General features: G+C 58.9%; 1 protein-coding gene across 3 annotated transcripts; it reads left to right on the plus strand.

The window, feature by feature from the left end:
• The first annotated feature begins 694 nt into the window (after positions 1-694).
• LOC149523093 (E3 ubiquitin-protein ligase TRIM39-like) lies at positions 695-26,791 on the plus strand. Of its 3 annotated transcripts, XM_089771312.1 has the most exons (10): positions 701-3,925; positions 9,916-9,966; positions 13,750-14,093; positions 15,693-15,788; positions 16,398-16,628; positions 16,971-16,993; positions 18,478-18,590; positions 19,298-19,318; positions 23,966-23,992; positions 26,082-26,791. In XM_089771312.1, the coding sequence occupies exons 1-10, from the start codon at positions 3,700-3,702 to the stop codon at positions 26,645-26,647; spliced, it is 1,698 nt and encodes a 565-aa protein (XP_089627438.1). In that variant the 5' UTR covers positions 701-3,699; the 3' UTR covers positions 26,648-26,791. The 3 variants fall into 3 exon arrangements, with proteins under 3 accessions (XP_089627437.1, XP_089627439.1, XP_089627438.1); XM_089771311.1 differs by lacking the exons at positions 19,298-19,318; positions 23,966-23,992; positions 26,082-26,791 and having other exon boundaries at positions 695-3,925; positions 18,478-19,288; XM_089771313.1 differs by lacking the exons at positions 9,916-9,966; positions 19,298-19,318; positions 23,966-23,992; positions 26,082-26,791 and having other exon boundaries at positions 696-3,925; positions 18,478-19,288.
• The last annotated feature ends 27 nt before the right edge of the window (positions 26,792-26,818 follow it).

Consider the following 26,818-nt stretch of genomic DNA (forward strand, 5'->3'; position numbering starts at 1 on the left):
GGTGGGGGGGCTGGCTGGGGCAGGGGGCTGAGGGGCCCAGAGATTGGGGGGGGGGGCTGGCTGGGGCAGGGGGCTGAGGGGCCCAGAGATTGGGGGGGGGGGCCTGGCTGGGGCAGGGGGCTGAGGGGCCCAGAGATTGGGGGGTGGGGGGCCTGGCTGGGGCAGGGGGCTGAGGGGCCCAGAGATTGGGGGGGTGGGGGGCCTGGCTGGGGCAGGGGGCTGAGGGGCCCAGAGATTGGGGGGGCTCTGGCTGGGGCAGAGGCTGAGGGGCCCAGAGATTGGGGGGGACTCTGGCTGGGGCCAGGGGCTGAGGGGCCCAGAGGATGGGGGGGGTCGGGCAGGGGCTGAGGGGGCCAGAGATTGGGGGGCGTCTGGCTGGGGCAGGGGGTTGAGGGGCCCAGAGATGGGGGGGGAGGGTCTGGCTGGGGCAGGGGGGCTGAGGGGCCTAGAGATGGGGGGGAGGGTCTGGCTGGGGCAGGGGGGCTGAGGGGCCTAGAGATGGGGGGGAGGGTCTGGCTGGGGCAGGGGGGCTGAGGGGCCCAGAGATGGGGGGGAGGGTCTGGCTGGGGCAGGGGGGCTGAGGGGCCCAGAGATGGGGGGGAGGGTCTGGCTGGGGCAGGGGGGCTGAGGGGCCCAGAGATGGGGGGGAGGGTCTGGCTGGGGCAGGGGGGCTGAGGGGCCATGGGGAGGCCCTGGTGGGTAAAGCCTTTGGGGGTTGATTTGGTTTTTAATTTTGATTTTTTTTGTGTCCTCAGTGCTGGTGCCTCAGGCCCCCACCCCCGACCTGCCCCCCCCCCATTGCTGAGCTCAGGACAGTGACACGGCCCCGGTCCCCAGCCCAGAGGCAGCCATGGCTGCAGAGAGCCCCGTGGAAAGTGTCCGGGAGGAAGCGCCGCGTCCCGTCTGCCTGGAGGATTTCACAGCCCCTGTCACTCTGGAGTGTGGGCACAATTCCTGCCAGGCCCCCCTCAGCCCTCAGGGCAGAGACACTGAGCAGCAGGGACCCCTCCGGCCCAACCGGCAGCTGGTAAACATGGTGGAACTAGCCAAACCCCTGAGTCTCCAGGCAGCAAAGAGAGCAAGATGGGACGGGGTGTGCGGGGAGCACCAGGAGGCTCTGAAGCTGTTCTGTGAAGAGGATCAAACTCCCATCTGTGTGGTGCGTGACAGATCCCAGGCTGACATGTTGGTGCCAATACAGGAAGCTGCTCAGGACTACAAGGTTGTATCTACACTCGCGGCTTCTTGCGCAAGTACAGCCGTTCTTGCGCAAGAATCTGCAGAGCGTCCACGCTGCCCGCCTGCTCTTGTGCAAGGAAATTTACAGTACGGCGTGGTAAGAGGGGGCTCTTTGCGGAAGAGCTACACTCGTTTTTGACAGGTGTAAGCCCTCTTGTGCAGGAGCTCTTGCGCAAGAGGGCAGTGTGGACGCGCGGCAGGGATTTCTTGCGCAAGGAAGCCCTATGGCTACTATGGCCATCAGAGCTTTCTTGCGCACGAGAGCGTGCACGCTGCCATGGGAGATCTTGCGCAAAAGCACAGCTCGCACATGGCATTTTGGACGTTTTCTTGCACAAGACTTCTTGCACAAGAACACTTGCACAAGATGTTCTTGCTCAAGAAGCCGGGAGTGTAGACATAGCCCAAGGTACAGAGTTGCTGTCCAGTGTAATGGGAAATAACATTGGGTTTTAATTACGGGATAATTTCACTGACTGTGAGCTGTGACACGGCTCTGTAAAGCCTTCATGGTACAATAGATGCTGTAAAAAGTAAATGCTCTGGCTCTGGGGCAACTCGCATCAATCTTTACAGATACCTGATGTGGGAAACGTTTCTCTGAATCTTGAAATCCAGCCTTCCCTGGTGGCAGGAGAGGTTTTAACCTAAGGGAAGGTGTTAATCAGAGATGTTTAGATCAATGTTTCTCAACCAGGGTATGTCTACATTACCCCCGCTAGTTCGAACTAGCGGGGTAGTGTAGACATACCCCCAGTGATATGAGTACACTTAGGAATATTTGAGAGAAGTCTTGGGGGATACAGCAACACAACAAAAATTTGGAGAAAATTGAGCTTTTATTTTAAGTTTTAAAGCGCTTTATTGTTTTTGTACTTCTTACACCCAAAAACTTCATCACCTGCCCTGCTACAATTAAGTTATGTGTTGCAATGGTACTAAAAAAATTGTGTCTGTAACCTGTAGGTGCTGGGGGTACTTATATGTATGTTGGAAAAAGGTGTACTTTATTTAAAAAAAAGGGTTGAGAAGGGATTGGATCACAGGAGCTGCAGACCAGTCTATGGGACTGGTGTCAAAGTCAGACACAGGACTCACCGATTTGTTAGACCGCTGTGTTTATTAGTAAAGCGGCTCTGCTAATGCACCCAGTAAATGTGAGTCCCATACAAGGCTCAAAACCCCGTGATTTATACAGACAAAAGAAAGCGAAATTAACAAGATTATAAAAGGTGGCAAAAGTTCACATGATTCCTATGAGACTAGTCACGTATCTTCATTTCCATATCAACCCTCAGCAGTCTCCTGTCTGGTTATCTCGATTATTTTCTAACACCTAATGTTCCTTTTCCTGTTCTCCCGGCCGCACCTGGCTCCACTCTGATCCATCCTGCATACCAACAAACAACATTCACATAATCTTCTCTTTCCTCTTCAGAGACAAACAGTATTTCTTCGACTTATTCTATTATTACAGTATAATTCATCTTTCTCTTCCAATATAATTCTTTCTGCTTTCACACTGGAGAAGAGGGGGTTACAAGCTGTTACTGATTGGCTGAGAAGTGGTAGTAATCTGTCATTTGCCTTATAGACTCACAATAGAATCGGGGCCCTGCACAACACCCAGCAAGGGACAGTCCCTGGCCTGAGCAGGTCACAGTCTAGTTAGACAAATGGTGGGAAGGGAAAGTGAGGCAGCAAGTTCCCTCGTGGTCACCAAGCACGTCAGAGTATAACCCTGAACCCTGCTCTCTCCAGACTCGGTCCAAGGCTACACTAACCACTAGGCTGCATTCCTCCCTCCCCTCAGCATTACTGAACAGTGATGCTGTGTGGCCCTATAGGAGGGAAAGATGCTTTGCTACGGGCCCCAGACCCAATAGGGAGAGGGGATTTCCCCCAGAGATGCTGAACTCCTGGGCTGCTCCATGAGGGGTTAAACTCAGATGCTGCAGCCAGCACTAGAGGAGGTTGCTGGCCTGGATGCTGTGTGTGGCTTTTGAGTACCTTGAGTCCCCACAGCACCGCTCCAGGTAGCGCAGGGCCATGCCAGGCACCACTGGGATTCGACTGGGTTGTAGCCAGAGTTCAAACTGGTTAACTCACGAGCTAATGCTTATTGGTGCCAGTTACCGCTTAAACTCCTCACTGCCCTCGGCAGTGTCCGCTTGCTCCCGGCAGCTAACCATCAGTTTGCAGCTGCTGAGAGTCCTCACCTGCCGGCAGTTCTTGTGGCCACTCCTGAGAGATCCCTGTCCCCAGGAGAGCCCATGTCCATTACCGGTCTTGCCTGTCAGCAGGTTAAAAAATACTGTCACTGAGAAAATTATAACTGTTACATAATTACTATTTTTAACCCTTTTTACCTCCCACATCCCCACTTGAATCATTCTTTACGAAGGGGCCACCACCAATCTGTCCCTCACCCATCTGCAGCCTCCTCCTGTCTCTTTTGCAATGGACAAAGCCGCATCCAGGGCTGAGTCCCTGCCAGACAGGAACAGAGCTTCACAAAACGGACTGTGCAGCTTCAAGGCGGACAAACGGGCTCCCGACATCTCATGGGGTTTGCTCGGGTGTTTTTCTGTTTCTTTAGGGAAAACGTTTGAAGACTCGGAGATAAGAGAGAGAAAAGCTGCCGGGAAGGAAAGCGGCAGCAGGAAGGAAAAGCCAGGAGTGGCTGGTAGGTGTCTGTGGCTATAGACCGGCAGGGGGCGGGCTGTGTTAGGAGGCAGACTTTCCCACCAAGCGGCGCGAGGTTTCCATTTTCAGACTGGCCCCGCTCTGGCGGCTTTATAAGGGCCAAGTTGCCTCAGCCTTAGGGCTGCCCACCCTCATGGCAGCAACACCCGGGTCCCTCTGCTCTGCCCTCTGACAAGGAAGGACAATCCCAGCAGTGCCTCTAGGAGTGGGAAGAAGGAGATTTTACCATCCTCACCCCCCCCCCCCACACACACACTGTAGCATCTACAGTCTGCGACTCCCCTTCACCCACTTGTCCAGGGCAGGGCCTGTGGGATGCTCCAGGGCTCCTCCCCAAGCCCCCTAAATTAGCCTGAGGGTAGAAGGTCCTGCCCCTACCACTACCTAGTCCTCAGGAGAAAAAGGGCCTAGTATTCGGGTTATTCTTACCATTTTAACACACTGAGCCACAGGGTTGATTTGGTGCATCTGGGCTTCAAGCCTCTGTGCTGCCAGTGTCACCAGCACATTATAATCTACGTCGGGTTATCTCCCCATTTCTCCCTCTGCTTGAGGGACCCTGGCAAGGGCAGATGGGTAAGAAAGGAGGATGGATTTTTGAGGAGATAAAATTGAAGGAGCATTTTAACTGCTCCCTTCCTCACTGTTCTCTAGGCTGGGACTCCAGCTTTATAAATTTGCAGATGACACCAAACTGGGTGGGGTTGCAACTTCTTTGGAGGATAGGGACATAATTCAAAATGACCTTAGCAAGTTAGAGAAATGGTCAGAGGTAAACAGGATGAGGTTTAATAAAGAGAAATGCAAAGTGCTCCACTTAGGAAGGAACAATCAGTTCCATACATACAAGATGGGAAGCGACTGTCTAGGAAGGAGCATGGCGGAAAGGGATCTAGGGGTCCTAGTGGACCACAAGTTGAATATGAGTCAACAGTGTGATGCTGTTGCAAAAAAAGCAAATATGATTCTAGGTTGTATCAACAGGTGTGTTGTAAGCAAAACTCGTGAAGTCATTCTGCCGCTCTACTCTGCACTAGTTAGGCCTCAGCTGGAGTACTGTGTCCAGTTCTGGGCGCCACATTTCAAGAAAGATGTGGAGAAATTGGAAAGGGTCCAGAGAAGAGCAACGAGAATGATTAAAGGTCTAGAGAACATGACCTATGAAGCCAGGCTTCATGAACTGGGCTTGTTTAGTTTGGAAAAAAGAAGATTAAGGGGGGACATGATAGCGGTTTTCAAATATCTAAAAGAGTGTCACAAGGAGGAAGGAGAAAATTTGTTCCTCTTGGTTTCTGAGGACAGGACAAGGAGTAATGGACTTAAAGTGCAGCAGGGGAGGTTTAGATTGGACATTAGGAAAAAATTCCTAACTGTCAGGGTGGTCAAATATTGGAATAAATTGCCAAGGGAGGTGGTGGAATCTCCCTCTCTGGAGATATTTAAGAACAGGTTAGATAGACATCTGTCAGGGATGGTGTAGACGGAGCTTGGTCCTGCCTTGAGGGCGGGGGGCTGGACTCGATGACCTCTCGAGGTCCCTTCCAGTCCTATGATTCTATGATATTGCTGTGCTTCATTTGCATCATTAATGAGGCTCTGTTTTTGCAAGAGAAGCTTTTGCACAAAGGAGCTGTCTACACGGCTTCTTTTTGCACAAAACCCTCCTCTTGCGCAAGAGCCGTTCTTCCTGGAAAAAATGCTGGGGCAGCTTTTTAGTTTTCCCCAGCCAAGACCCTGAGCTGAGATCCCTGCCCTGCCCCCCTCTGAGCAGCAGTCAGATACTAAACCTCTTCAGGTCCAAGGAGAGTGCAGGACCCAGATTCTTGGGATACCCCTTTGGGAAGAGGTAAGTCCCATTTAGCAATGAAATTTATGTCTATCAGTCTATTTCATAAAGCAGGGGGAGTGAAACAGCAGGGAACCTTTTCAGGCTCGAAAGCAGAAAATAAATAACTTTACCCCTTTCTTTCTGAAGTGGCGGAACCTGCTTTACTGGTCGTCTCCTTCCTTGGCTGTGTTGATTACAAAAGTTCTCTGTGTCATCTCACTAAAACAAAAACAGAAAAAAACCCCCAAGTTCCCATGAACAAACTATCTGGCGTAGCCCAGCAGCAACTGCACCCAGAGATGGAACTTGGGCTGTGAGATAGGACTGGTCACATCGTATCCCAAATTCATTGGGATTTCCCTGCTCACGCTCAGACCTGGGACACTTTCTCCTGCAGCCCTCAGGACCACAGAAATCACTGGATTCCTGTGCACGAAGAGCCCAGGCCGCTGTGGGGAGTGACCCTGGGGGAGGTGCCGCAGTACAACGGGAGAGGATAAAACTCTCCATGGCAGGGACAGATTCCTGTGTCTAGGGTGGAGGGTGATGGGGAAGGAGGGAATTCTCCCATCCCGCTCCAGTGGCACTGGAGGGAAAACACGTTTCACTGTCCGAGCATGTAGTGGATGAACAATAAAGGCTTTTCAGTATGGCCTGGAGTCAGGTGAGTGTCTAGGAAGCAGCCAGTCCAACCCCAGAGGGCACACAGGCTGTGTCTACACTGGCACCTTTTTCCGGAAATGCTTAAAACGGAACAGTTTTCCGTTATAAGTATTTCCGGAAAAAGTGCGTCTACATTGGCAGGATGCTTTTCTGGAAAAGCCCTTTTTCCGAAAAAGTGTCCGTGGCCAATGTAGACATGCTTTTCCGGAAAAAAAGCCCCGATCGTCATTTTCGCGATCGGGGCTTTTTTGCGGAAAAGACTACTGTGCTGTCTACACTGGCCCTTTTCCGGAACAGTTTTCCAGAAAAAGGACTTTTGCCTGAGCGGGAGCAGCATAGTTTTTCCGGAAAAGCAGCTGATTTCTTACAGTAAATCGTCACTGCTTTTCCAGAAATTCAAGGGGCCAGTGTAGACAGCTCGCAGCTTATTCCGGAAAAGCGGCTGATTTTCCGGAATAAGCGGCCCAGTGTAGACACAGCCTCAGAGACTAGCCATCACTCTCTAATGGGGGGAGCAGGACACTCCAGCTGCTCAGGGGCAGGTTACACTAGCAAATCTGGTGGAGGGTCCCAAGGATGTGCTGGCCAATCCCCACCAGATTTCCTGCCACAGAGAGACCCTATGAGGCAGAGGCTGCAGAAGCAGAGGTGGGGTCTCTGGGCCTCCCACAAAAGGCCCTGTGGGAATCGCCCCTCTCCTTGGGGCTGTCAGACTGCAGGAGGGCAGGGCGAAGGCAGAGAGGCAGTGAATGGTCAGAGGCAGCATCTCCCCTCCACAGCTGTCCCTGCCTTCGTATCCCCTGTTCCTCAAACACTCAGCCCCAGCACCCAGCTCCACCAGCTGCAGCTGCTGCCTCCCTAGGCAGGGCCTGTCACTCTGCAGGGAGCTGTTCTGTACCCGCTGCCCATCGTGCACTTACCAGGGCAGGTGTGGATACAAATGTTGTATCTGCACGGGGCTCTGAGGGTAAGAACCCAACTGGCAGCTCTGAGGACCCTCCACCTGCCTGGGGGGGCTGCTTGGGGCCCTTTCCCAGGGCAGATGAAGGGCCAACTGCCACCTCATAGCTGCCCGCTTGGCTCTTGCAATGACCACTGTGGCTCTGAGCCTCCCTGTGGAGAGAGCAGGGTCTGAGAGAGCCACACCGACAGCTGCCTCCCCGCCCTGACTTGCCCAGGTCTGGGGCAGAGCCCTGCAATTCTGCACCGATCTGCAGAGCTATTTTTTGACAGCAGACACAAGTTTTTATACCTGCGCAGAGCTCTAGCTCATTTCCTTCACCAAACATCCTCCTGGCCCCTCGGTGTTTGGTCTCTCAGATTCCAGCATCCCTGTGGGATGAGAGGGGGGACTTAGCAGCGTTTCTGCACACAGCCCTTCCAGGGAACAGGTCTAGGGCAGTGGGGGAGCCCAGCCACGGGGAAATGGAAGATGAGGGGTGGGGATGGGTGTCCAGAGGGAAAGTTGAGCCTGGCCCAAGTGTCCTTCTCATAATGCCCATGGCAGTGGGATCCCAGCTGGGATGAGTGTGTGTGTGTGTGGGGGGGGGGAACTTGAGGCAGGCACAAGGAGCATCTGGAGGAGTTTGTGTCTCTTCCTTCTCCCCCTGGTGGTCCATCAGCTCAGCAGCACGGGCTGTAGCCAACAATAGGGGTGATTGGGGTTCCCCCTCCACCTGGGGTTTGCTCAGACCAGGCAGAGGGTCACTGATCAGTTGATGGCTGGGTGCTGCTGTTTCCTGCCCCCAGATCTGACCAGTTGGGCTAAGACTACAGTGCGGAGCTATTTTGGGATATCCGAAATATCCCGAAATAGCTATTCTGCATGGCTGTGTCTAGACTGGCCAGTTTTTCCGGAAAATCAGCTGCTTTTCCGGAAAAACTTGCCAGCTGTGTACACTGGCCGCTTGAATTTCCACAAAAGCACTGACGATCTCATGTAAGATTGTCAGTGTTCTTGCGGAAATACTGTGCTGCTCCCGTTCGGGCAAAAGTCATTTTGCGCAAAACTTTTGCGCAAGAGGGCCAGTGTAGACAGCTCAGATTTGTTTTCTGCAAAAAAGCCCCGATCGCAAAAATGGCAATCGGGGCATTTTTGCGGAAAAGCGCGTTTAGATTGGCACGGACGCTTTTCCGCAAAAAGTGCTTTTGCACAAAAGCGTCCGTGCCAATCTAGACGCTCTGTTCCGAAAACTTTTCCGTTAAAAGCATTTCCGGAAAATCATGCCAGTCTAGACGTCGCCCATGTGTAAAGCGACCCACTATTCCGGCATCACTGTAACCCGCATTCCACAAGGGTTAAGGGACATTTCACAATAGCATTTTATTCCAAAATAAGCTATGGAATTTGTGTAGTGCAAATTGCATAGCATATTCTCAGGTAAGGCTGCAGTGTAGAAGCACCTCTGGATTCCTGGGAGCCAAATGCCACTCATCTGCACATAGGAATTAGGCAGGGCACGGAGAGAATTTCCCTTGGGTTGGGAGCAGTCTCTGGTGCCCAGGCTATGGTGCCACAGGACTTTTCGTTATTACTCATTGAAAAAATCCTGGGTTTTGTAGCATTGTCAGAAGGAAGAGCACCAGTGAACTGTATCATGTATGTAGCCTTACAAATCTATGACATTAACATGTACAAGTAGAAGGAGAAACAAGCGAGTAGAAAATGCCACATTTATCTCTGCAATACGTAAAATAATCGAGGAGTAAAATGTGTCATTTAGCATTGACAGGATGGGGAATTACTGACAGAAAGAAGGATTTAATACGTTTTCAATTACAAAAGGATTTTCCAACATATCTAGATGTTTTCACATTTACAAAACTGGGCACTAGTGAGTATTTGGGATCCAAGATCTACCCGGTTTTCCTTCTCTACCCAATGCTTTAGTGCTTTGTCACAAATTACCGTATTTTAGAGACTATAACTCATGGGTTATTTTCGTTTTTGTAACCTCCCCCTTCCTCCCGTGGTGTATACTCGGGTGCGGGGTATACAAAGTTTTTTTTTTTTTTTTTTTTTTACACACCAGGGCTACGTCTAGACTGGCATGATTTTCCGGAAATGCTTTTAACGGAAAAGTTTTCCATTAAAAGCATTTTCGGAAAAGAGCGTCTAGATTGGCACAGATACTTTTCCGCAAAAGCACTTTTTACGGAAAAGCATCCGTAGCCAATCTAGACGCGCTGTTCTGCTAAAAAGCCCCGATCGCCATTTTCGCGATCGGGTCTTTTTTGCGCAAAACAAATCTCAGCTGTCTACACTGGCCTTTTTGTGCAAAAGGGATTTTTGCCCAAACGGGAGCAGCATGGTATTTCTGCAAAAAGCACTGATTTCTTACAGTAGGAAGTCAGTGCTTTTGCGGAAATTCAAGCGGCCAGTGTAGACAGCTGGCAAGTTTTTCCGGAAAAGCGGCTGATTTTCCGGAAAAACTGGCCAGTCTAGACACAGCCCAGCTCACCTCCCGATTCCTCCACAGCCGTAGGAAGGAGCAGGGGGAGCGCTCATCTGGCTGCGCAGGAACTGGGAGGTGAGTGGCTGGCTAATTTCTCACACACATAAGAACGGCCGTACTGGGTCAGACCAAAGGTCCTTCTAGCCCAGTATCCTGTCTGCCGACAGTGGCCAGCACCAGGTGCCCCGGAGGGGGTGGACCGAAGACAATGATCAAGCGATTTGTCTCCTGCCATCCCTCTCCAGCCTCTGACAAACAGAGGCCAAGGACCCCATTTTATCCCGTGGCTAATCGCCTTTTATGGACCTAACCTCCATGAAATTATCTAGCTTCTCTTTAAACTCTGTTATAGTCCCAGCCTTCACACACCATAAATATACCCCTGGTACAGCGCTGTATACCCTGCGGGTTATATTCATGTGCGGGGTAGACAAGATTTTTTTTTAAAAGCAAAAACTGCGGGGTATATTTGCAAAAAGACGGTAATTTGTGACAAAGCACTAAAGCGTTGGGTAGAGAAGGAACGTTGCCCTATATACAGAGGGTTCCAGCCTGGGGAGAGATGGGGCAGAACTTGAACCCATCACAGCTGGCAAGCAAGGCCGGTCTTAGGCTGATTCCACCGATTCCCCAGCGAGGAGCCCTGCACCCAAGCGAGTGGTGCATGCGTTGTGACATCCCGGGCACACGGCGCATGCGCCATGCGGCCCCACCCCCGGAATCAGGCCCTGCGCTATCTAGAGCCGGCCCTGGGAGGACAAAAGGAAGCGGCAGATGTTTTGAGAGCGGCCCAGGGAAGCTGTCGGCCTGGACATCACAGGGACCCACAGACCGAAGCTCCGAAGCTGCAGCTAGACAGGCAGGGCTGGATGAGACACACGGCCCCCCAGAAGCCCCCACTGCAGAGTGTTTGGAAGGATTGCTTGGGATTCAGATCACACACACACCCCGCCTGCCTGATTTTGCCCTTTGTCCCCTCTCCTGACTCTGCCACCGGCTGGGTGACACCCCCTCGCCCATGAGGCCAGGCCGGCCTGGCTCCTGCCCAGACTCTCTCCCCCCCCCCCCGCCCGCGATTTGCCCTGGCACCAAGCAGGCTGGGGGGAGCAAGGACCCTGGCACAGGGGCAGAGCCAGGCTGGTTTGCAGGGGGCTGGGCTGGCCCCATCCTGCAGCAGCAGGTGCCCCCGCCCCGCCCTTTGCCTGGGGGGGACGCGTGCCCCCCACCTGCAGGCTGCGCTCTGGGGCGGCGGGGGGGGGGGGGAGGAAGCCAGGGGGCGCTGCAGATGTTGAGCCACGCGCGGCCCCCCCCCCCCCGCCTGCTCCCTGCGATCGGGCTGCGGGTCCCCCCCACGGAGCGAGGCGGGCAGCGAGGATCGCGCGGCGCTGGGGGGGAGAAGCGGGAGCAAAGGAAACTTGGATCCGCCCCCCCCAGCTCTAGCCCCGCCCCCTGCAGCGCAAGTCCCGCCCCTCCCCCGGGCCCCGCCCCTGCTGGGAAGTCTCCAGTGACGTCGCTTGCCCCGCCCCTTGCTCCCACGCGAGGGTGACGCAGGGATTCCCCTGCCCCGCAAAGGGCTGCGGGCGGGGAGGCGGGGCCGGTGCTCCACGAACCAATCAGAACACAGTCCCACAGTGACGTCAGCGGCCCCGGTGTGCGGCTGCTCACGCGCTGCCCGGGGGGGAGATCGACCCCCCCCACGTGCCCTCTAGCTCCCGGCTCTGCCCCTGCGCTTAGCACGGCCCGTGGGGGGGGGGCGCAGAGATGCCCCCCCTCGTGGCACCATCCCCGGGGAGGTCGGTCCATAGTTAGCAATGGGGGGGGGGGGTAAAGGGCGAGCTCTGGGGCCAGGGAGCTGCCCCCCCCTTGGTCTGACGTGGGGGGGCACCCAAAGCAGGGTCACAGAAGGAGGCGGGGGGGGAGGGTAAACTCTGGGGGGGGGGGTTGGATCACAATGGGGTGAATCACTGGGAAGTGCTGCCCCCCCCAGATCTGAACAGCAGGGGGCTCTGGGGTGCCCCATAGTCACAGGGGCAGGGTGGAGCCAGAACGTTTCAGGGCGGTTGGGGAGGGGGGACAGCGGCGGGGGAGGGGCTGGGTTGGCCTAGGGGGGGCAGCTGGGAAGGGCAAACTGCAGCTGAGTCTGGGTGGGGCAATTGGCTCTGCCCTTCCCCTCCCGTGGCCCATCCATGCCCTGCACGGAGCAGCCATGAGCCGTGTCTGAGCGCTGGGGGCCGCGACTCCCTGTGGCTTATGGGGCCCGAGGGGAGGGGCTGGAGCAGGCGTCTGTGGCCACTCTGGGTCCTGCCCTGGGGAACAGGGCAACAAAGCAGAGAGCAGCCCCCTTATCACCCCCATTCTCCACCCCACCTGGGGCAGTAAAACAGCCCGTTGGGGGTGGCCAGCCCGGCCTTAGCGGCTGGGAGTCACGGGGCCCCAAATGGGTCCTGGCTCTGATGATCGTTAATGACGGGGGGAGTCACGTGCCTCAGCAGCACCCCCGCTTGTATAGGTGCAAAGGGGAACCGAATTTGATCGTGAAACATGAGAGGTAAATAGGGGGGATTCATCCCTCTGCCCCTTCAGCCCCCTCAATAAGGAGAATGACTCAGGGCAGTAGCTTCCCTCCAGAAAGGGGACGATGCTGCGAGAAAAAACCCCAAACCTGAGAGGATTTTTGCTCGGTAACTGACAGTGGTCGTGGGACCAGCCCTATTGATGACACTGAGCAAAACCCCACTGCATCCGTGGGACAGTGAACACACCAAGCAGAAGCAAACTATCTGCATAGACACCCCAGGGTCCCACCTTGCTGTAGGGCACACAATCCTTCAGCGCCTGCCTGCACCTACGCATCTGAGAGACTAGCAAAACATCTGGGCTGTGTCTAGACTGGCCAGTTTTTCCGCAAAATCAGCTGCTTTTGTGGAAAAACTTGCCGGCTGTCTACACTGGCCGCTTGAATTTCCGTGAGAACACGGACAATCTCATGTAAGATTGCCAGTGTTTTTGCGGAAATACTATGCTGCTTGGCTACGTCTAGACTGGCATGATTTTCCGGAAATGCTTTTAACGGAAAAGTTTTCCATTAAAAGCATTTTCGGAAAAGAGCGTCTAGATTGGCACGGACGCTTTTCCGCAAAAGCACTTTCTGCAGAAACGTGTCCGTGCCAATCTAGACATGTTTTTGTGCAAAAAAGCCCCGATCGCTATTTTAGCCATCGGGGCTTTTTTGCACAAAAACATGTCTAGATTGGCACGGACACGTTTCGGCAGAAAGTGCTTTTGCGGAAAAGCGTCCGTGCCAATCTAGACGCTGTTTTCTGCAAATGCTTTTAACGGAAAACTTTTCCGTTAAAAGTGTTTCCGGAAAATCATGCCAGTCTAGACGTAGCCCTGGAGAGTGTCATGAGCTTTCTGGCACAACCCACTGCCTCAGATGACAAACATGGAGCAGTGGGCGGTGCCCATGAAAACTCATTTTTAAGTTTCCTTTAGTTACAGACTAACCCAGCTCCCCTTGAGACTTTTAACCAGGCGAGGTTTTGAGTGTCTGTACCTGTCTGGGAGTTTTCTTAGGTAGCTTGGGGCTTGTTTGGGGGCATGTCTGGGGCTCTGATGTCTGTGGGGTTTTTTTCTTTCTTCATTTCCATCCAGCAAGTGTGATTGGCTCCCAGTTGTGCAACCTGCTTACCAAAAAAAAAAGAGCAGCTTCAACAGGCTGCACTGCTCCCTCTGCTCGGGAAACGAAACTAACTTGCAGGGCGGTGCTTGTATTCGGAGGAGCCATGGCTGCTGGGGATCTGTCTGGGAGCTTCCAGGACGAGGTGACATGTCCCCTCTGTCTGGACTATTTCACAGACCCGGTGTCTATTGAGTGCGGGCACAACTTCTGCCGGGCCTGCCTCAGCCGGTGCTGGGAGGAGTCGGAGCCCAACTTCTCCTGCCCCCAGTGCAGAGAGACCATCCTGCAGAGACACCTGCGGCCCAGCTACCAGCTGGGGAACCTGGTGGAGCTGGTGAAACGCCTACGGCTCCCGGCAGGGCCAGCGCCCGAGGGGCAGCCAGGGTGCGAGAGACACCAGGAGGCCCTGAAGCTCTTCTGCCAGGAGGATCAAGCCCCCATCTGCGTGATCTGCAGAGAGTCCCGGGCGCACCAAGCGCACAAGGTGTTGCCCATCGAGGAGGCTGGCCAGGAGTGCAAGGTAAGGACCACACTTACAGGAGCAGTTTCTCTGCAGCGACAGAGCTCCCTGCGTGTGTCCTACCTGCAGGGGGGTAGCAAGGATGTTTTGCACCCGGGGACAAAGGCCAAATTTGTGCCCCTTGCAATCATTTGTTACCGTGGATCTGTTGTTATTTGTAAGTCAGCAAAAAAATAACATAAGAAAAAAAATCACAAACACTCCGGCTGTGTCTAGACTGGCCAGTGTTTCTGGAAAATCAGCTGCTTTTGCGGGAAAAACTTGCCAGCTGTCTACACTGGCCGCTTGAATTTCCGCAAGAACATTGACGATCTCATGTAAGAAATCAGTGCTTCTTGTGGAAATACAATGCTGCTCCCGTTCAGGCAAAAGTCCTTTTGCACAAAGCTTTTGCGCAAGAGGGCCAGTGTAGACAGCTCAGATTTGTTTTGCGCAAAAAAGCCCCGATCGTGAAAATGGCGATTGGGGCTTTTTGCGCAAAAGCGCGTCTAGATTGGCCACGGATGCTTTTCCGCAAAAAGGGCGTTTTCAGAAAAGCATCCGTGCCAATCTAGACGCTCTTTTCCGAAAATGCTTTTAATGGAAAAACTTTTCCGTTAAAAGCATTTGCGGAAAATCATGGGCGTTCCGTGGCCAAATAAAATTGGGAAACACAGTGCTAGACATCTCTAAGGCATCTTGCAGTCAACATGGGAGTCTGGCTCCAACCTCCTCCACTTAACTAATCTGGCCAGCCGTTAGGTGGAACAGCTATTGGTAAAAACAAGACCCGTGTGTGTGTTAAATGCATATAAGCAGGGCTCAACAAACTATGTAATCTACTTGCCCGTGGCGAGTAGATTACAATCGGGAAGAGCTGGGTTCGGGTGATCTGCGCATGGGCAGATCGCCGGACAGTGTTATAAGTATTGACCGCTATATGTGTGTCTTACCAATAAATGTGGCATTCTGCCTTTTCCCCAAAAACGATCCCCTGCCGTACTTTTAAGTACAACACAACCATCCCTGCCCCCCAGTATCCCCATCCCAATACACTCACCTCTTCCCCTGAGCCAGGCCCCCACAGTGCTCCCCACCCCAATGCCAGCCCCCCCATTCACTCATCCCTCCTCTCCCCAGAGCAAGGCACCCCCAGTGCCGGGGGGGAGCACTCCCTCAATCAAATCCTCCCCCCCCCAGCCAGGCTTGGAGGAACTTACCTTTCTTCAGAGCACTGCTCCTCCCACCCAGCTGGCTGCTTTGGCTTGCACTTTGGAGAGAGCCGGCGCCGGCAGCCGCAGCAGCACGTAGCCGGCAGCGGGCAAGCAGCGTGCCGCTTGGTCCCACACCAATCCAGTGCCCCCCTAGCGTGGCGCCTGGGGGAAATTGCCCTCCCCCCCGTCCTCCCTGCGCTACGCCTCTGCCCACCTGGCCTGGGTAGAGCCAGGGGCCTGCCTGGGAACAGGACCCAGCCACATGGGCGCTGGGCCAGGCCCAGCAGCGCTGCTGGGGAGTTACCGTGGGCTGGAGAGGGGGGACCTGCTCCCCCAGCCTCACTGCTCCGTGGCGCTGTTCTCGCTGGGCACAAGCAGCCCCCAGAGCCGCTGTCTGTGTTTGCAGGAGCAAATCCTGAGCCGCCTGCAGCGTCTGCGGGAGGAGAGAGACGCGCTCCGGGGCCTGGAATCCGACTGGGCCGAGGAGAGCGAGAGGCTCCTGGTAGGTGCCCAGGCTGTGACCAGCCGCTTTGCACGGGGGAGCAGTGACAGGAGCCGGGCCGGGGCTGTGGGGCGGCCTCCGCTCGCAGCCACCCGGTGACTCCACTGGGGTTGGGGTCAGGCTCCTCTGTTACCCTGGTGCTAGTTCCCACTGGAGTCGGTGGGGTTGGGGGTCAGATTCCTGGTCCGTCTGCCTCTGGGGTCGGTGGGTTCACCCCAGGCTGGCTGGGAGCAGCCTCTGGCTCTGCCTCTCTCCCGCGGGGGGCAGGGGTGAGGTCTGTAAAATTGTTGCGTGCCCAGAGATGGCAGGGTCAGGCTGAGGGGAGATCTGTGCTGACCCCCGAGTGTGAGTGTCAGACACCCCAGGGATGCCAGCAGCTGGCTTGGGCCCCATTTCCCACGGCCTGGGCTGCACCTCAGTCTGTTGGTGCCGTGACGGGGGTTGGGGTGATTTTCGGTGACACTTTTGCCCCGGGATAAGCCCTGGGCCGGACCCAGCCGGCCTGGCAAAGACACCGAGTGAAACGCTCTGCGCAGCCCGGACAAGGCCCTGCCACTTCCCACGGCCCCGCTCACCCGCGTCCCGGCCCCGCCCGCTCTGCGCCCCCAGAGGCAGACGGACGTGGAGCGGCAGCTGGTGGGCTGGGAGTGCGAGCGGCTGCGGCAGTTCCTGGCGGAGCGAGAGCGCCTCCTGCTGGCCCGGCTGGGGGAGCTGGACGAGGAGATTGGAAGGAGGAGGGAGGAACACGCCGCCCGCCTGGGCGAGGAGATTTCCCGGCTCAGCGCCCTGATCTCGGAGCTGGAGGAGACGTGTCGGCAGCCGGCGCTGGAATTGCTGCAGGTGAGATGCACCCAGAATCCAGCACAGGGACGCCCCTGAGTTGCTGGGGGGCTCACAGGGTAACTGAGCGCAGGGAGCAGGGCCTGGGGTGGCTGCAAGGCCGGGGCCCCAGGGCTGCAGAGAGGCAGGAGTTTGAGCCATTGGGAAGGCTGGTGAAAAGCTGCCCCCCCACCTGCACAACAGCTGGTGAAAAGGGCTTGGCTCCCCCTAGCACAGCCTTTCAGTGGGTCTTCCCCCTGGGGGAGCAGCCTGTGGGGCAGGGGAGCAGCGTGACCCCTCTGGGGCAGGGGGCCGGGCTGGGCCATGGGCAGTGACTCTCTGCTCTGTCTCCTTCCCCTCTAGGGTGTGAGAAGCGCCGTGAGCAGGTAGGTCCGGGCTCCATCTGCCCCATGGCGAGTGACCAGGCCCCTGGGGGCTGAGCGGAGAAGCCGAGAAGAACGGGCCCCTCTCTCAGCCCTGGGAGCGGCCCAGCCAGGCCCCGGTGGGGCACATGGGCCAGGCCGGGTGTGTGGGAGCCGGGCCGGGTGCTGTTTTCCCTCTGGCTGGAGAGAGGCCCCAGGCTGGGTCCGGCAGGAAAAACTCCCTGGGCAGCCGAGCTCACTGGGACCCGGGGCCCAGCCCCCACCTGCTCCCCTGAATGACTTTAGGGTTGCCGGATGGTTTTGACAAAAATACCAGACACGCTTGATCTCAGATGCGGGAGGGGAACCAGCCACAGGGGGAGCAGGGCTGGTGGGAGAGATGGAGGGGGGGGGGGGAAACAGGGTTGGCCAGGAGGGGGTCGAGGGGAGTGGGGCTGACCAGGAGAGAAGATTGGGGGAACCGGCCAGTGGGGTGCAAGGCTGGCTGGGAGGGGGTCGAGGGGAGTGGGGCTGACCAGGAGAGAAGATTGGGGGAACCGGCCAGTGGGGTACAAGGCTGGCTGGGAGGGGGTTGAGGGGAGTGGGGCTGACCAGGAGAGAAGATTGGGGGAACCGGCCAGTGGGGTGCAAGGCTGGCCGGGAGGGGGTTGAGGGGAGTGGGGCTGACCAGGAGAGAAGATTGGGGGAACCGGCCAGTGGGGTGCAAGGCTGGCTGGGAGGGGGTCGAGGGGAGTGGGGCTGACCAGGAGAGAAGATTGGGGGAACCGGCCAGTGGGGTGCAAGGCTGGCTGGGAGGGGGTCGAGGGGAGTGGGGCTGACCAGGAGAGAAGATTGGGGGAACCGGCCAGTGGGGTGCAAGGCTGGCCGGGAGGGGGTCGAGGGGAGTGGGGCTGACCAGGAGAGAAGATTGGGGGAACCGGCCAGTGGGGTACAAGGCTGGCTGGGAGGGGGTCGAGGGGAGTGGGGCTGACCAGGAGAGAAGATTGGGGGAACCGGCCAGTGGGGTACAAGGCTGGCTGGGAGGGGGTCGAGGGGAGTGGGGCTGACCAGGAGAGAAGATTGGGGGAACCGGCCAGTGGGGTACAAGGCTGGCTGGGAGGGGGTCGAGGGGAGTGGGGCTGACCAGGAGAGAAGATTGGGGGAACCGGCCAGTGGGGTACAAGGCTGGCTGGGAGGGGGTCGAGGGGAGTGGGGCTGACCAGGAGAGAAGATTGGGGGAACCGGCCAGTGGGGTGCGGCCGCGCCGGGCTAAAATCGACTCGCCACGGGTGAGTGGATTACGTTAATCGTCGAGCCCTGCTCATGAAAATAAGAAAACTTTAATTAGAAAATACCGGACGTTTATGGGTCCGGTATTTTCTCAATTTGTTTCCCGAAGAGAAAGCTCAAATATTGGATTGTCTGGTTCAAAAGCGGACACCTGGCAACCCTGCCTGGCTTGGGGGGGGCCGAGGCAGGAGGCCAATTACACCCTCGTGTCTCTGCAGGGACGAGGAGGTGACGTCGCCGCATCCGGCGCCCAAGTGCCCGGAGCTGGAGCGGAGAATCCGGGACTTCCCAGGAGAGAACAGTCTCCAGGGGGTCGTGACGGGATTCCTGGGTACGGGGCGGCGCTGCTGGGGGCTCCTCTCTCACTGTCTGGGGGTGTGGAAAGGCCCAGCTGGGTCCCTGAGACCCCAGGGTCTGCTCCTGGGGGGCTGGCGGGTTCCTGAGCCCGGAGGCTGCTCTGAGCAGAACGGCAGGATCCCAGTGAGTCGTGGATGGTGGAGAACAGGCGCGGGGAGTGAAGGTGCCTCCCCTGCTGTCCCTATGGCCGCCCCCTCCTGCTGCCAAGCAGAGGGTCCCCCAGCCCAGCCTGTGCGGGCCGAGGGGCAGGGCGGGTTTCTGGGGACGCTGGGAGCTGGTTGCCGTGGGAGACGTTGTCACAGACTCAGGGCCCGAGTCCCAGCTCCCTGGACGTTTGTGGAGCCTCCCTGGCTGACGCCAGCCACGCGCCTGAACCCCTTGGGCCAGACCCCTCAGAGCTGGGCAGGGGCCTGGCGAGTCACACAGGGGCCTGGCGGGAGTTTCAGAAGCCCCAGAGCAGTTTGGGCCCCTAACTCCCACTGGTGCCCATGGGAGTTGGGCACCTCCCCTGTTCTTGTGCGTGTGAAGTCCCAGGGGCTGCGTGGCTGGGGGTGGAAACATCTGAGAGAAGCTGGCTCTGGGGCCTTGCTCCCCAGGACCCCTCTGGCAGCGCGGGGCAGAGCTGGGCCGTGAGCCCTGGGCCCTGCCCCCCCACTGACGGGTTTTTCTCTTCCCTTCCAGGGGCGCTGGCTGCGGAGAGAGGTGAGGATCCCGGGTGCTGCCCTAGCGCCGGGCACGGCAGCTGCTGGGAGGATGTTCCCTCGCCTGGAGCAGCCCCTGGGCCGGGCGGGCGCGAGGGGATCAGTGCAGGGGGTACCCAGCCGGGGAGCGTGGGACAGAGCAGCCGAGGGGAGTTGGAGGCGGTGGGACCCTGCTCTGGCCCTCCTGATCCTCCCCAGCTCTGCTTCCCGCCCCCCTTCCTCCGGACTCCCCCTCCTCCCATCCAGCCCTGCGGCCCCCAATCCCCGCCAGCTCTGCTTCCCGCCCCCCTGTGACGGCGCGTTGGGGGTTCCCCGTCTCCTGCACCCCGAAATGGCACAAACAGACTGCACCAGCCGGTGGAATAGAGGAAGTTTATTGCCTCTCCAGGATACAGCACAGCACAGATGTAGTCTGGTCGCAGAGCTGGGCTAGGATGCCTCAGGCCCCCTTGAGATGGGGGAGACTGGGCCCCTAAACTCCAGCCCCTTCTCCTAGGCTCTCCTCCATGCTCTCCCACAGTAACTAACTAAATTCCCTTGCAGCCCTGCCCCCCCAGCCAGGGCAGCATCCACCTTCCTTTGTTCCTCTCCATGGGGGGTGTCTGGCCACTGGTTCAAGAAGTTTGGCCTTACCTCTGCCTAGCGAGGTTTTCCCTGCTGGGTCTTGCTCCAGACAGCAGGGGTCACCACAGCCCAGCAAGTATCCCCACTACGTCACAGTTCTCCCCCCTCCGAGAGCGAACTGAGCAGGGTCACTCCGCTCGTGACCTAGGGAAGTTCGGGTCCTCTGCATGGGAACCCACCCTGGGGACATGGGTGCGCTCCCCTTCTCTCGGGCCGGCCGCGGCGAGGCCCCACATGAGCTGGCTTCCCTCTGTCCACTCGCCGCCCCGCTCCAGGGCGACTGGCGCAGGCCTGTCCTCGGGGGTCACACCCACCCTTCCGCTGGCCTTGATCTCTGGCCAGGGTCTCTCGGGCCGGGGCCATGAGCCCAGTGAGCCTTCTCTGGACAGCCAGGGCGGCTTCCACCCCCGAAGCTCCATCCAGGGAGGTCTTCCCCTCCCATAACTCTCTCAGCCAGCCCAGAGGGTCTATCTGGGGTAGAGACCCCCAAGCCGCTTTCCTCCTGTCTTGGGCCTTCCCGCCCCTCTGGCAGGAGTCACAGGACCGGCAGTACCGCTGCACGGCTGTAAAGATTCCCGGCCAATAGAAGTGCTGGAGCAGCTTCAGCCGGGTGCTCCGGATCCCCCGGTGGCCCCCAACGGGGACATCGTGGGCTAAATACAGCAGCTTGAGGCGATACTTTCGGGGGACGACCAGCTGCCGCTGGACCCCCCATGCCCTCGCCTTCCTGGGGGGGAGCCACTCACGGAACAGGAGTCCACGCTCCCGCAGGAATCTCTCCTGGCCACCTCTCCCCCGGGGCTGAGCTGCATGGAGGCCAGCCTGGTCCCTCAGCCTCTGCAAGGAGGGGTCTGCCTGCACCTCAGCCTGGAATTCAGCTGCTGAGGCAGGGATCGGGACCTGTTCCCCACCTTTGCCTAGGTCCGGAGTCCCAGCCTGGCTGGACGCCGTGTCCACTGGGATGGGACCCTGAGGCTGCTGCCAGGAGTCCTGCCCTGGACCCACGTTGTCAGCCCCCCGCTGGCTCTGGCTCCAGGTAGTGACTAGAGCCCGCTGGGATTCATGGGGCCACTCCTCTAGGTCATTCCCCATCAGCACCTCGGTGGGCAAGTGCGGGTGCACCCCCACTTCCTTGAGGCCCTCGGCCCCCCATTTCAGATGCACCCTGGCTACAGGCACCTTAAACGGGGACCCGTCTATGCCCTTCAGGGTCAGCTGCGCGTGGGGTAGTATCCGCTCCGGGGCCACTATGTCGGATCGGGCCAGCGTCACCTCTGCCCCCGTGTCCCAGAAGCCCGTCACCTTCCTACCATCCACCTCCAGGGGTATGAGGCACTCGCTCCGCAGGGGCCGTCCTGCCCCCACCCGGTACACGGAGAAATCCGCCTCCCGAGGGTCAGACCTCCCAGGGGAGGTGCACTGAGCATCCTTCCCCTCTCTCTGAGCTGAGGTTTGCCTGCCAGCCCCTGCCTCTGGGGCAGCCTGCCCTTCCTCCCGCCCCAGCCAGTTAACCCTGGAAAGTCCCCGGTCCTGGGACCTGGTGCACTGAGCCCTCTTATGGCCTTTTTGCCCACAGCGCTGGCAAGTTAGGCTTTGGGCTGTCTCTGTCCAGGCCCTGGCTGGTTCTCTGGGGCGCAGACGACCTGTTCCTTGGTCTCGCCCCGTAGTTGACTCCCTCCGTCGCTCAGCCGAGATCCGGTCTCTGCGCGGTTCCCTCTCTCTCCGGGACTCCCGTTCACACCCGGACCGGCTCTCCGTGAACTCATCCGCCAGTCTCCCGGCCTCCTGGGGGTTCTCTGGTCTCCGGTCCTTGAGCCACAGCCTCAGTTTGGGTGGGCACGCTTCATAGAACTGCTCCATCAGGACCAGCTTGAGCAGCTCTTCTGCGGTCTGGGCTCCGACTCCAGACACCCACTTGCGGCAGTATTGCGCCAGGCGGGAGGCCAGGTCCACATAGGTCTCCCGTGGCTCTTTCTGTACCCCCCGGAACTTCTTCCTGTACATCTCGGGGGTCAGCCCGAACTTGTGCAGCAGGGCCTCCTTGTCTCGGTTGTAATCCCCTGGCTGTAGGTCCTCCAGCTGACTGAGCACTCCGGCCGCCTCCTGGTTCAGTGCGGGGATGAGCTCCTGCAGCCAGTCAGCTGGGGGGACCCGTTGCAGTCCACAGGCCCTCTCAAAGGCACTGAGGAACCCGTCTATGTCGCCCATGTCCTTCATTTGGGCCACCACGAGCCTCTCCAAGCATCTGGCAGTCCTGGGACCCTGGGGCCCATCCGCACTTGGCGCAGCCGGTGCCCCGCCGGTTCTCCGCTCTGCCATGGCCAGCTCATGCTGTCGCTGCCTCTCTCGATCTTGGCGTTCCTTCTCTCGATCTTGGCGCTCCTTCTCTCGGTCCTCTACTTCCAATTCCCTGATCCGCAGCTGGATCTCCAGCCGCCGCAGCTCCGCTGGGCTGGCCCCTGCCCTAGATGGGCTACGGCTTGCAGGCCTCCCGGGAGACGCTGTCTCATCTCTCCGGTGGGTTCCAGCGCTCCTCCCCCTCTCTGAGCCTGACACACTCTCCGGGGGGGTCTGGCTGCTTCCCCTGGGGACAAGATCCTGGCCCTGTGGCTGGTCATTATCTTCCAGCTGGGTAATCAGCTGGGCCTTGGTTGCTTTCCGCACAGGCAAGCCCCTCTCTCTGCACAGCCCCACCAGCTCTGCCTTCAAGAGTCGGGCGTAGGCCATCTGCCCGCTGGTCCCCTTGGTGCAGACTCACCAGTCTAGTGCTGCAGCGCCCCACGATTCCCAGGAACCGCTTCGCTCTGTCTCCAGCACGCCTGGCTCCAGGGCTCTTGCTTCTACTGCGCCTTGTTGCTTGCCGCTGGGAGCTTCATCCACGGGGTGCAGTGCATCCCACTCCTGACACCAGTGTGACGGCGCGTTGGGGGTCCCCCGTCTCCTGCACCCCGAAATGGCACAAACAGACTTCACCAGCCGGGGGAATAGAGGAAGTTTATTGCCTCTCCAGGATACAGCACAGCACAGATGTAATCTGGTCACAGAGCTGGGCTAGGATGCCTCAGGCCCCCTTGAGATGGGGGAGACTGGGCCCCTAAACTCCAGCCCCTTCTCCTAGGCTCTCCTCCATGCTCTCCCACAGTAACTAACTAAATTCCCTTGCAGCCCTGCCCCCCAGTCAGGGCAGCATCCACCTTCCTTTGTTCCTCTCCATGGGGGGTGTCTGGCCACTGGTTCAACAAGTTTGGCATTACCTCTGCCTAGCGAGGTTTTCCCTGCTGGGTCTTGCTCCAGACAGCAGGGGTCACCACAGCCCAGCAAGTACCCCCACTACGTCACACCCCCTTCCTCCGGACTCCTCCCATCCAGCCCTGCGGCCCCCGATCCCCCCCAGCTCTGCTTCCCGCCCCCCTTCCTCTGGACTCCTCCCGTCCAGCCCTGCGGCCCCCGATCCCCCCCAGCTCTGCTTCCCGCCCCCCTTCCTCTGGACTCCTCCCGTCCAGCCCTGCGGCCCCCGATCCCCCCCAGCTCTGCTTCCCGCCCCCCTTCCTCTGGACTCCTCCCGTCCAGCCCTGCGGCCCCCGATCCCCCCCAGCTCTGCTTCCCGCCCCCCTTCCTCCGGACTCCCCCTCCTCCCATCCAGCCCTGCGGCCCCCAATCCCCGCCAGCTCTGCTTCCCGCCCCCCTTCCTCCGGACTCCCCCTCCTCCCATCCAGCCCTGCGGCCCCCGATCCCCCCCAGCTCTGCTTCCCGCCCCCCTTCCTCCGGACTCCCCCTCCTCCCATCCAGCCCTGCGGCCCCCGATCCCCCCCAGCTCTGCTTCCCGTCCCCCCTTCCTCCCGTCTAGACCCGCGGCCCTGCAAGCTCTGCTTCCCGCCCCTCCCCACCCACAATCAAGCGTGTCTGTTTTTTTAGGGGGGGTCTATCTGGCAACTCTAGGGGGCAGTGGGAGGGGCTGTGACTCTAGGAGACTGTGGGGGGGCTCTGCGGTGGGAATTCTCACCTCTCTTTCTGTTTGTTCCAGGACTCCGGCGAGCCCGAGGATTCGCAGGTAACCGGCCTTGCCCTGGTGTCGGTGAATCCAGCTCCCGCCCCGGGGAGAGACTGGCTCCCTGCAGCCCCCTCCTCCCCCCGTGCTGTACCAGTGCCCCAGGCCTGGGAGATGACCCGGCCCTTGGGGGAGCAATACCCCCAGACACCCGGGCCCATCTCTGGGCAGGGACTCCAGATGCAGAAGCCGGGCGCTGGAGCCCAGGGGAGGGGCCGGGGGATGTTATGGAGCCGGGTTGTGACTCCAGAGCTGAGGCCGGGAGACGCTTCCCACCTGAACCCTGCTCATCCCCCCTTGGCCTGGGGCAGGACGTGGCTTCCCCGGCGTGTCAGGCCAGTGGGGCTGGTCCCAGGGGCAAATCCAGGGTCCAGTTCGGGGCCCCGTCTCCTGTTTCAACACCAGGGATCTGGTTGCTCGGCCTGGGGCAGTGAGTCTCCGAGCCGGAGGGCACCGGGGCGCTAACCACACAAAGCGGGGGGGGGGGGGGTGGCTGTGTGCCCCAGGCAGAACAGATCTCTGGGCACCCCCCCCCGGGGTCCTAGGGAACCTGCCCCTCCCTTCACCCCCCTCTGTCCTCTTGCCCCCATGGCCCCCCTTCTGCCCCTCTCATCTACCCCTCCCCTTCCCTCTCCCAGCATCAGCCTGTCCCCTCCCCCCAGCCCCACTGACACCTTCCCACCCCTCTCCCGCCCTTCCCCCTCCTTGTCTCCCCTTGGCCCTTGTTAGCCCCGGTGCCTGCCCCTCCCCCTGCCCCATTGCTGCCAGCCCATCCGCTCACCCTCCTCTGCCCCCTGTCTCACCCCTCCCCTGGTACCTCTCTAGGCCCCTTCCCTCCCCACCCATCTGCCCTGGTGCCTTCCCCATCCCTGTCCCCCGGCATTTGTCTCTCCCCCACTCTGCCCCTTGGTGCTTCCCCTTTCTCCTCCTGCCCTGCCCCCTCCCCTCAGCACAAGCCCCTTTCTTCTCCCCCATCCCTGGGGTGCCTGCCCCCTCCCCTGACACCCTTTCTGCCTTCCCATTTGTTCTCTCCTGCCCCTCACCCTCTGCCCCCTGCACCCCTCTAGCCCCTGGTACCAGCCCTTCTGGTCACTTCTCTGCCTCCCTGAGGCCCCCTCTCTGCTCTCACCTCCGTCAGAATCACAAAATTGGCAGGGACCTCGAGAGTCATCGGGTCCCGTCCCCGGCCCTCACGGCAGGACCCAGCAGTATCCAGACCAGCCCTGACCGGTGTGTGTCCAACCCACTCTTCAATAGCCCCAGGGATGGAGACTCCACAACCCCCCCCAAGCAATTTATTCCAGTGTTTGACCACCCCGACAGGCAGGAAGTTTTTCCTCATGTCCAACCTCAACCTCCCTGGCTGCAGTTTGAGCCCCTTGCTGCTTGTCCTGCCCTCAGAGGCCAAGGGGAACAAGTTTTCTCCCTCCTCCTTGTGACACCCTTTTAGATACTTGAAAACCGCTCTCATGTCCCCTCTCGGTCTTCTCCTTTCCAAACCAAACAAGCCCAATTCCTCCAGCCTCCCCTCCTAGCTCCTGTTCTCTCGACCTTGCATCGTTCTTGTTGCTCTTCTCTGGACCCTCCAATTTCTCCACCTCTCCCCTGAAATGTGGGGCCCAGAACTGGACACAAGACTCCAGCTGAGGCCTGATCAGCGCAGGGCAGAGCGGAAGGACGACTCCTCGTGTCTCGCTCACAGCGCTCCTGGGAATCTGCCTCCACCCAGCCCCCCAGGGGCCTGCCCCTTCCCTCACCCCTCTGTGGCCTTGTGCCTGCTCCTCTTACCCCACATTGGCCCTATGGTAGCTCCCTCCTCTCCACCCCTCCCCCTCTGCCCCATCATCTGCCCCTCCTCTTCCCTCTCCCAGCATTACCCCTCCCCTCCCCCACCCCCACTGACAGCTTCCCACCCCTCCCCGCTCCTCCTGCCCTTTTCCTGCTCTGTCTCATATCACCGGCAGAGGGGCCCTGACCCCCCTCAGACACTAACACCCCCCCCACACAGCGATTAACGGGGGCAGGTTAATTTCCCGCTGGCCCCAGGGACCCGCCCCTGCCCCCGGCCCTGACTCTGTGACTCTCTCCCCAGTGGACGTGACGCTGGATCCAGACACGGCTCATCCCAACCTCGTCCTGTCTGAGGATGGGAAAAGCGTGAGACACGGAGACACGCGCCAGGCTCTGCCCAACACCCCCGAGAGATTTGAGAAATATCCCGTTGTTCTGGGTGCCGAGGGGTTCGCGGGCGGGAGGCGTTACTGGGAGGTGGAGGTGGGAGACAAGACACACTGGTACCTGGGGGTTTGCAGGGAATCTGTGCGCAGGAAGGGGACGGTCACACTCTCACCTGGGAATGGATACTGGGTTGTGTGGCTGAGGGACGATGGATACGAGGCCCTCACCTCCCCCCCGACCCCCCTCCCCGTGAGCGCCAGGCCCAGCCGGGTGGGGGTTTTCCTGGACTACGAGGCGGGCGAGGTCTCGTTTTACAATGTGACTGACAGGTCCCATCTCTTCACCTTCACCGGCACCTTCTCCGGGACGCTGCGCCCGTATTTCCGTCCTGGTCTCAACGCCGGGGGCACCAACGCGGCTCCCCTGACCATCTGCCCGGTGCCGGCCCAGGCGGGAGGGGATCCCTGCCCCCAACAGTGACCCCGCGGCACCGACAGGCCCCTCCCAGCGCTGCGGCTCTTCCCCCAGGGCAGGGCCATTTACTGCAGGTACCTGGATGTTTTGTGCCAACCGGTCGCTGCCCCTTTCCCTTTGCAACTGGAGCCTCCAGTGGAAAACCGGACACCTGGCAGCCCAGCCCAGGCCGGGTGA

This window comes from Pelodiscus sinensis, chromosome 19, assembly GCF_052426305.1.
Source record: "Pelodiscus sinensis isolate ZL-2025 chromosome 19, ASM5242630v1, whole genome shotgun sequence".
NCBI classification, from domain to species: domain Eukaryota; kingdom Metazoa; phylum Chordata; order Testudines; family Trionychidae; genus Pelodiscus; species Pelodiscus sinensis.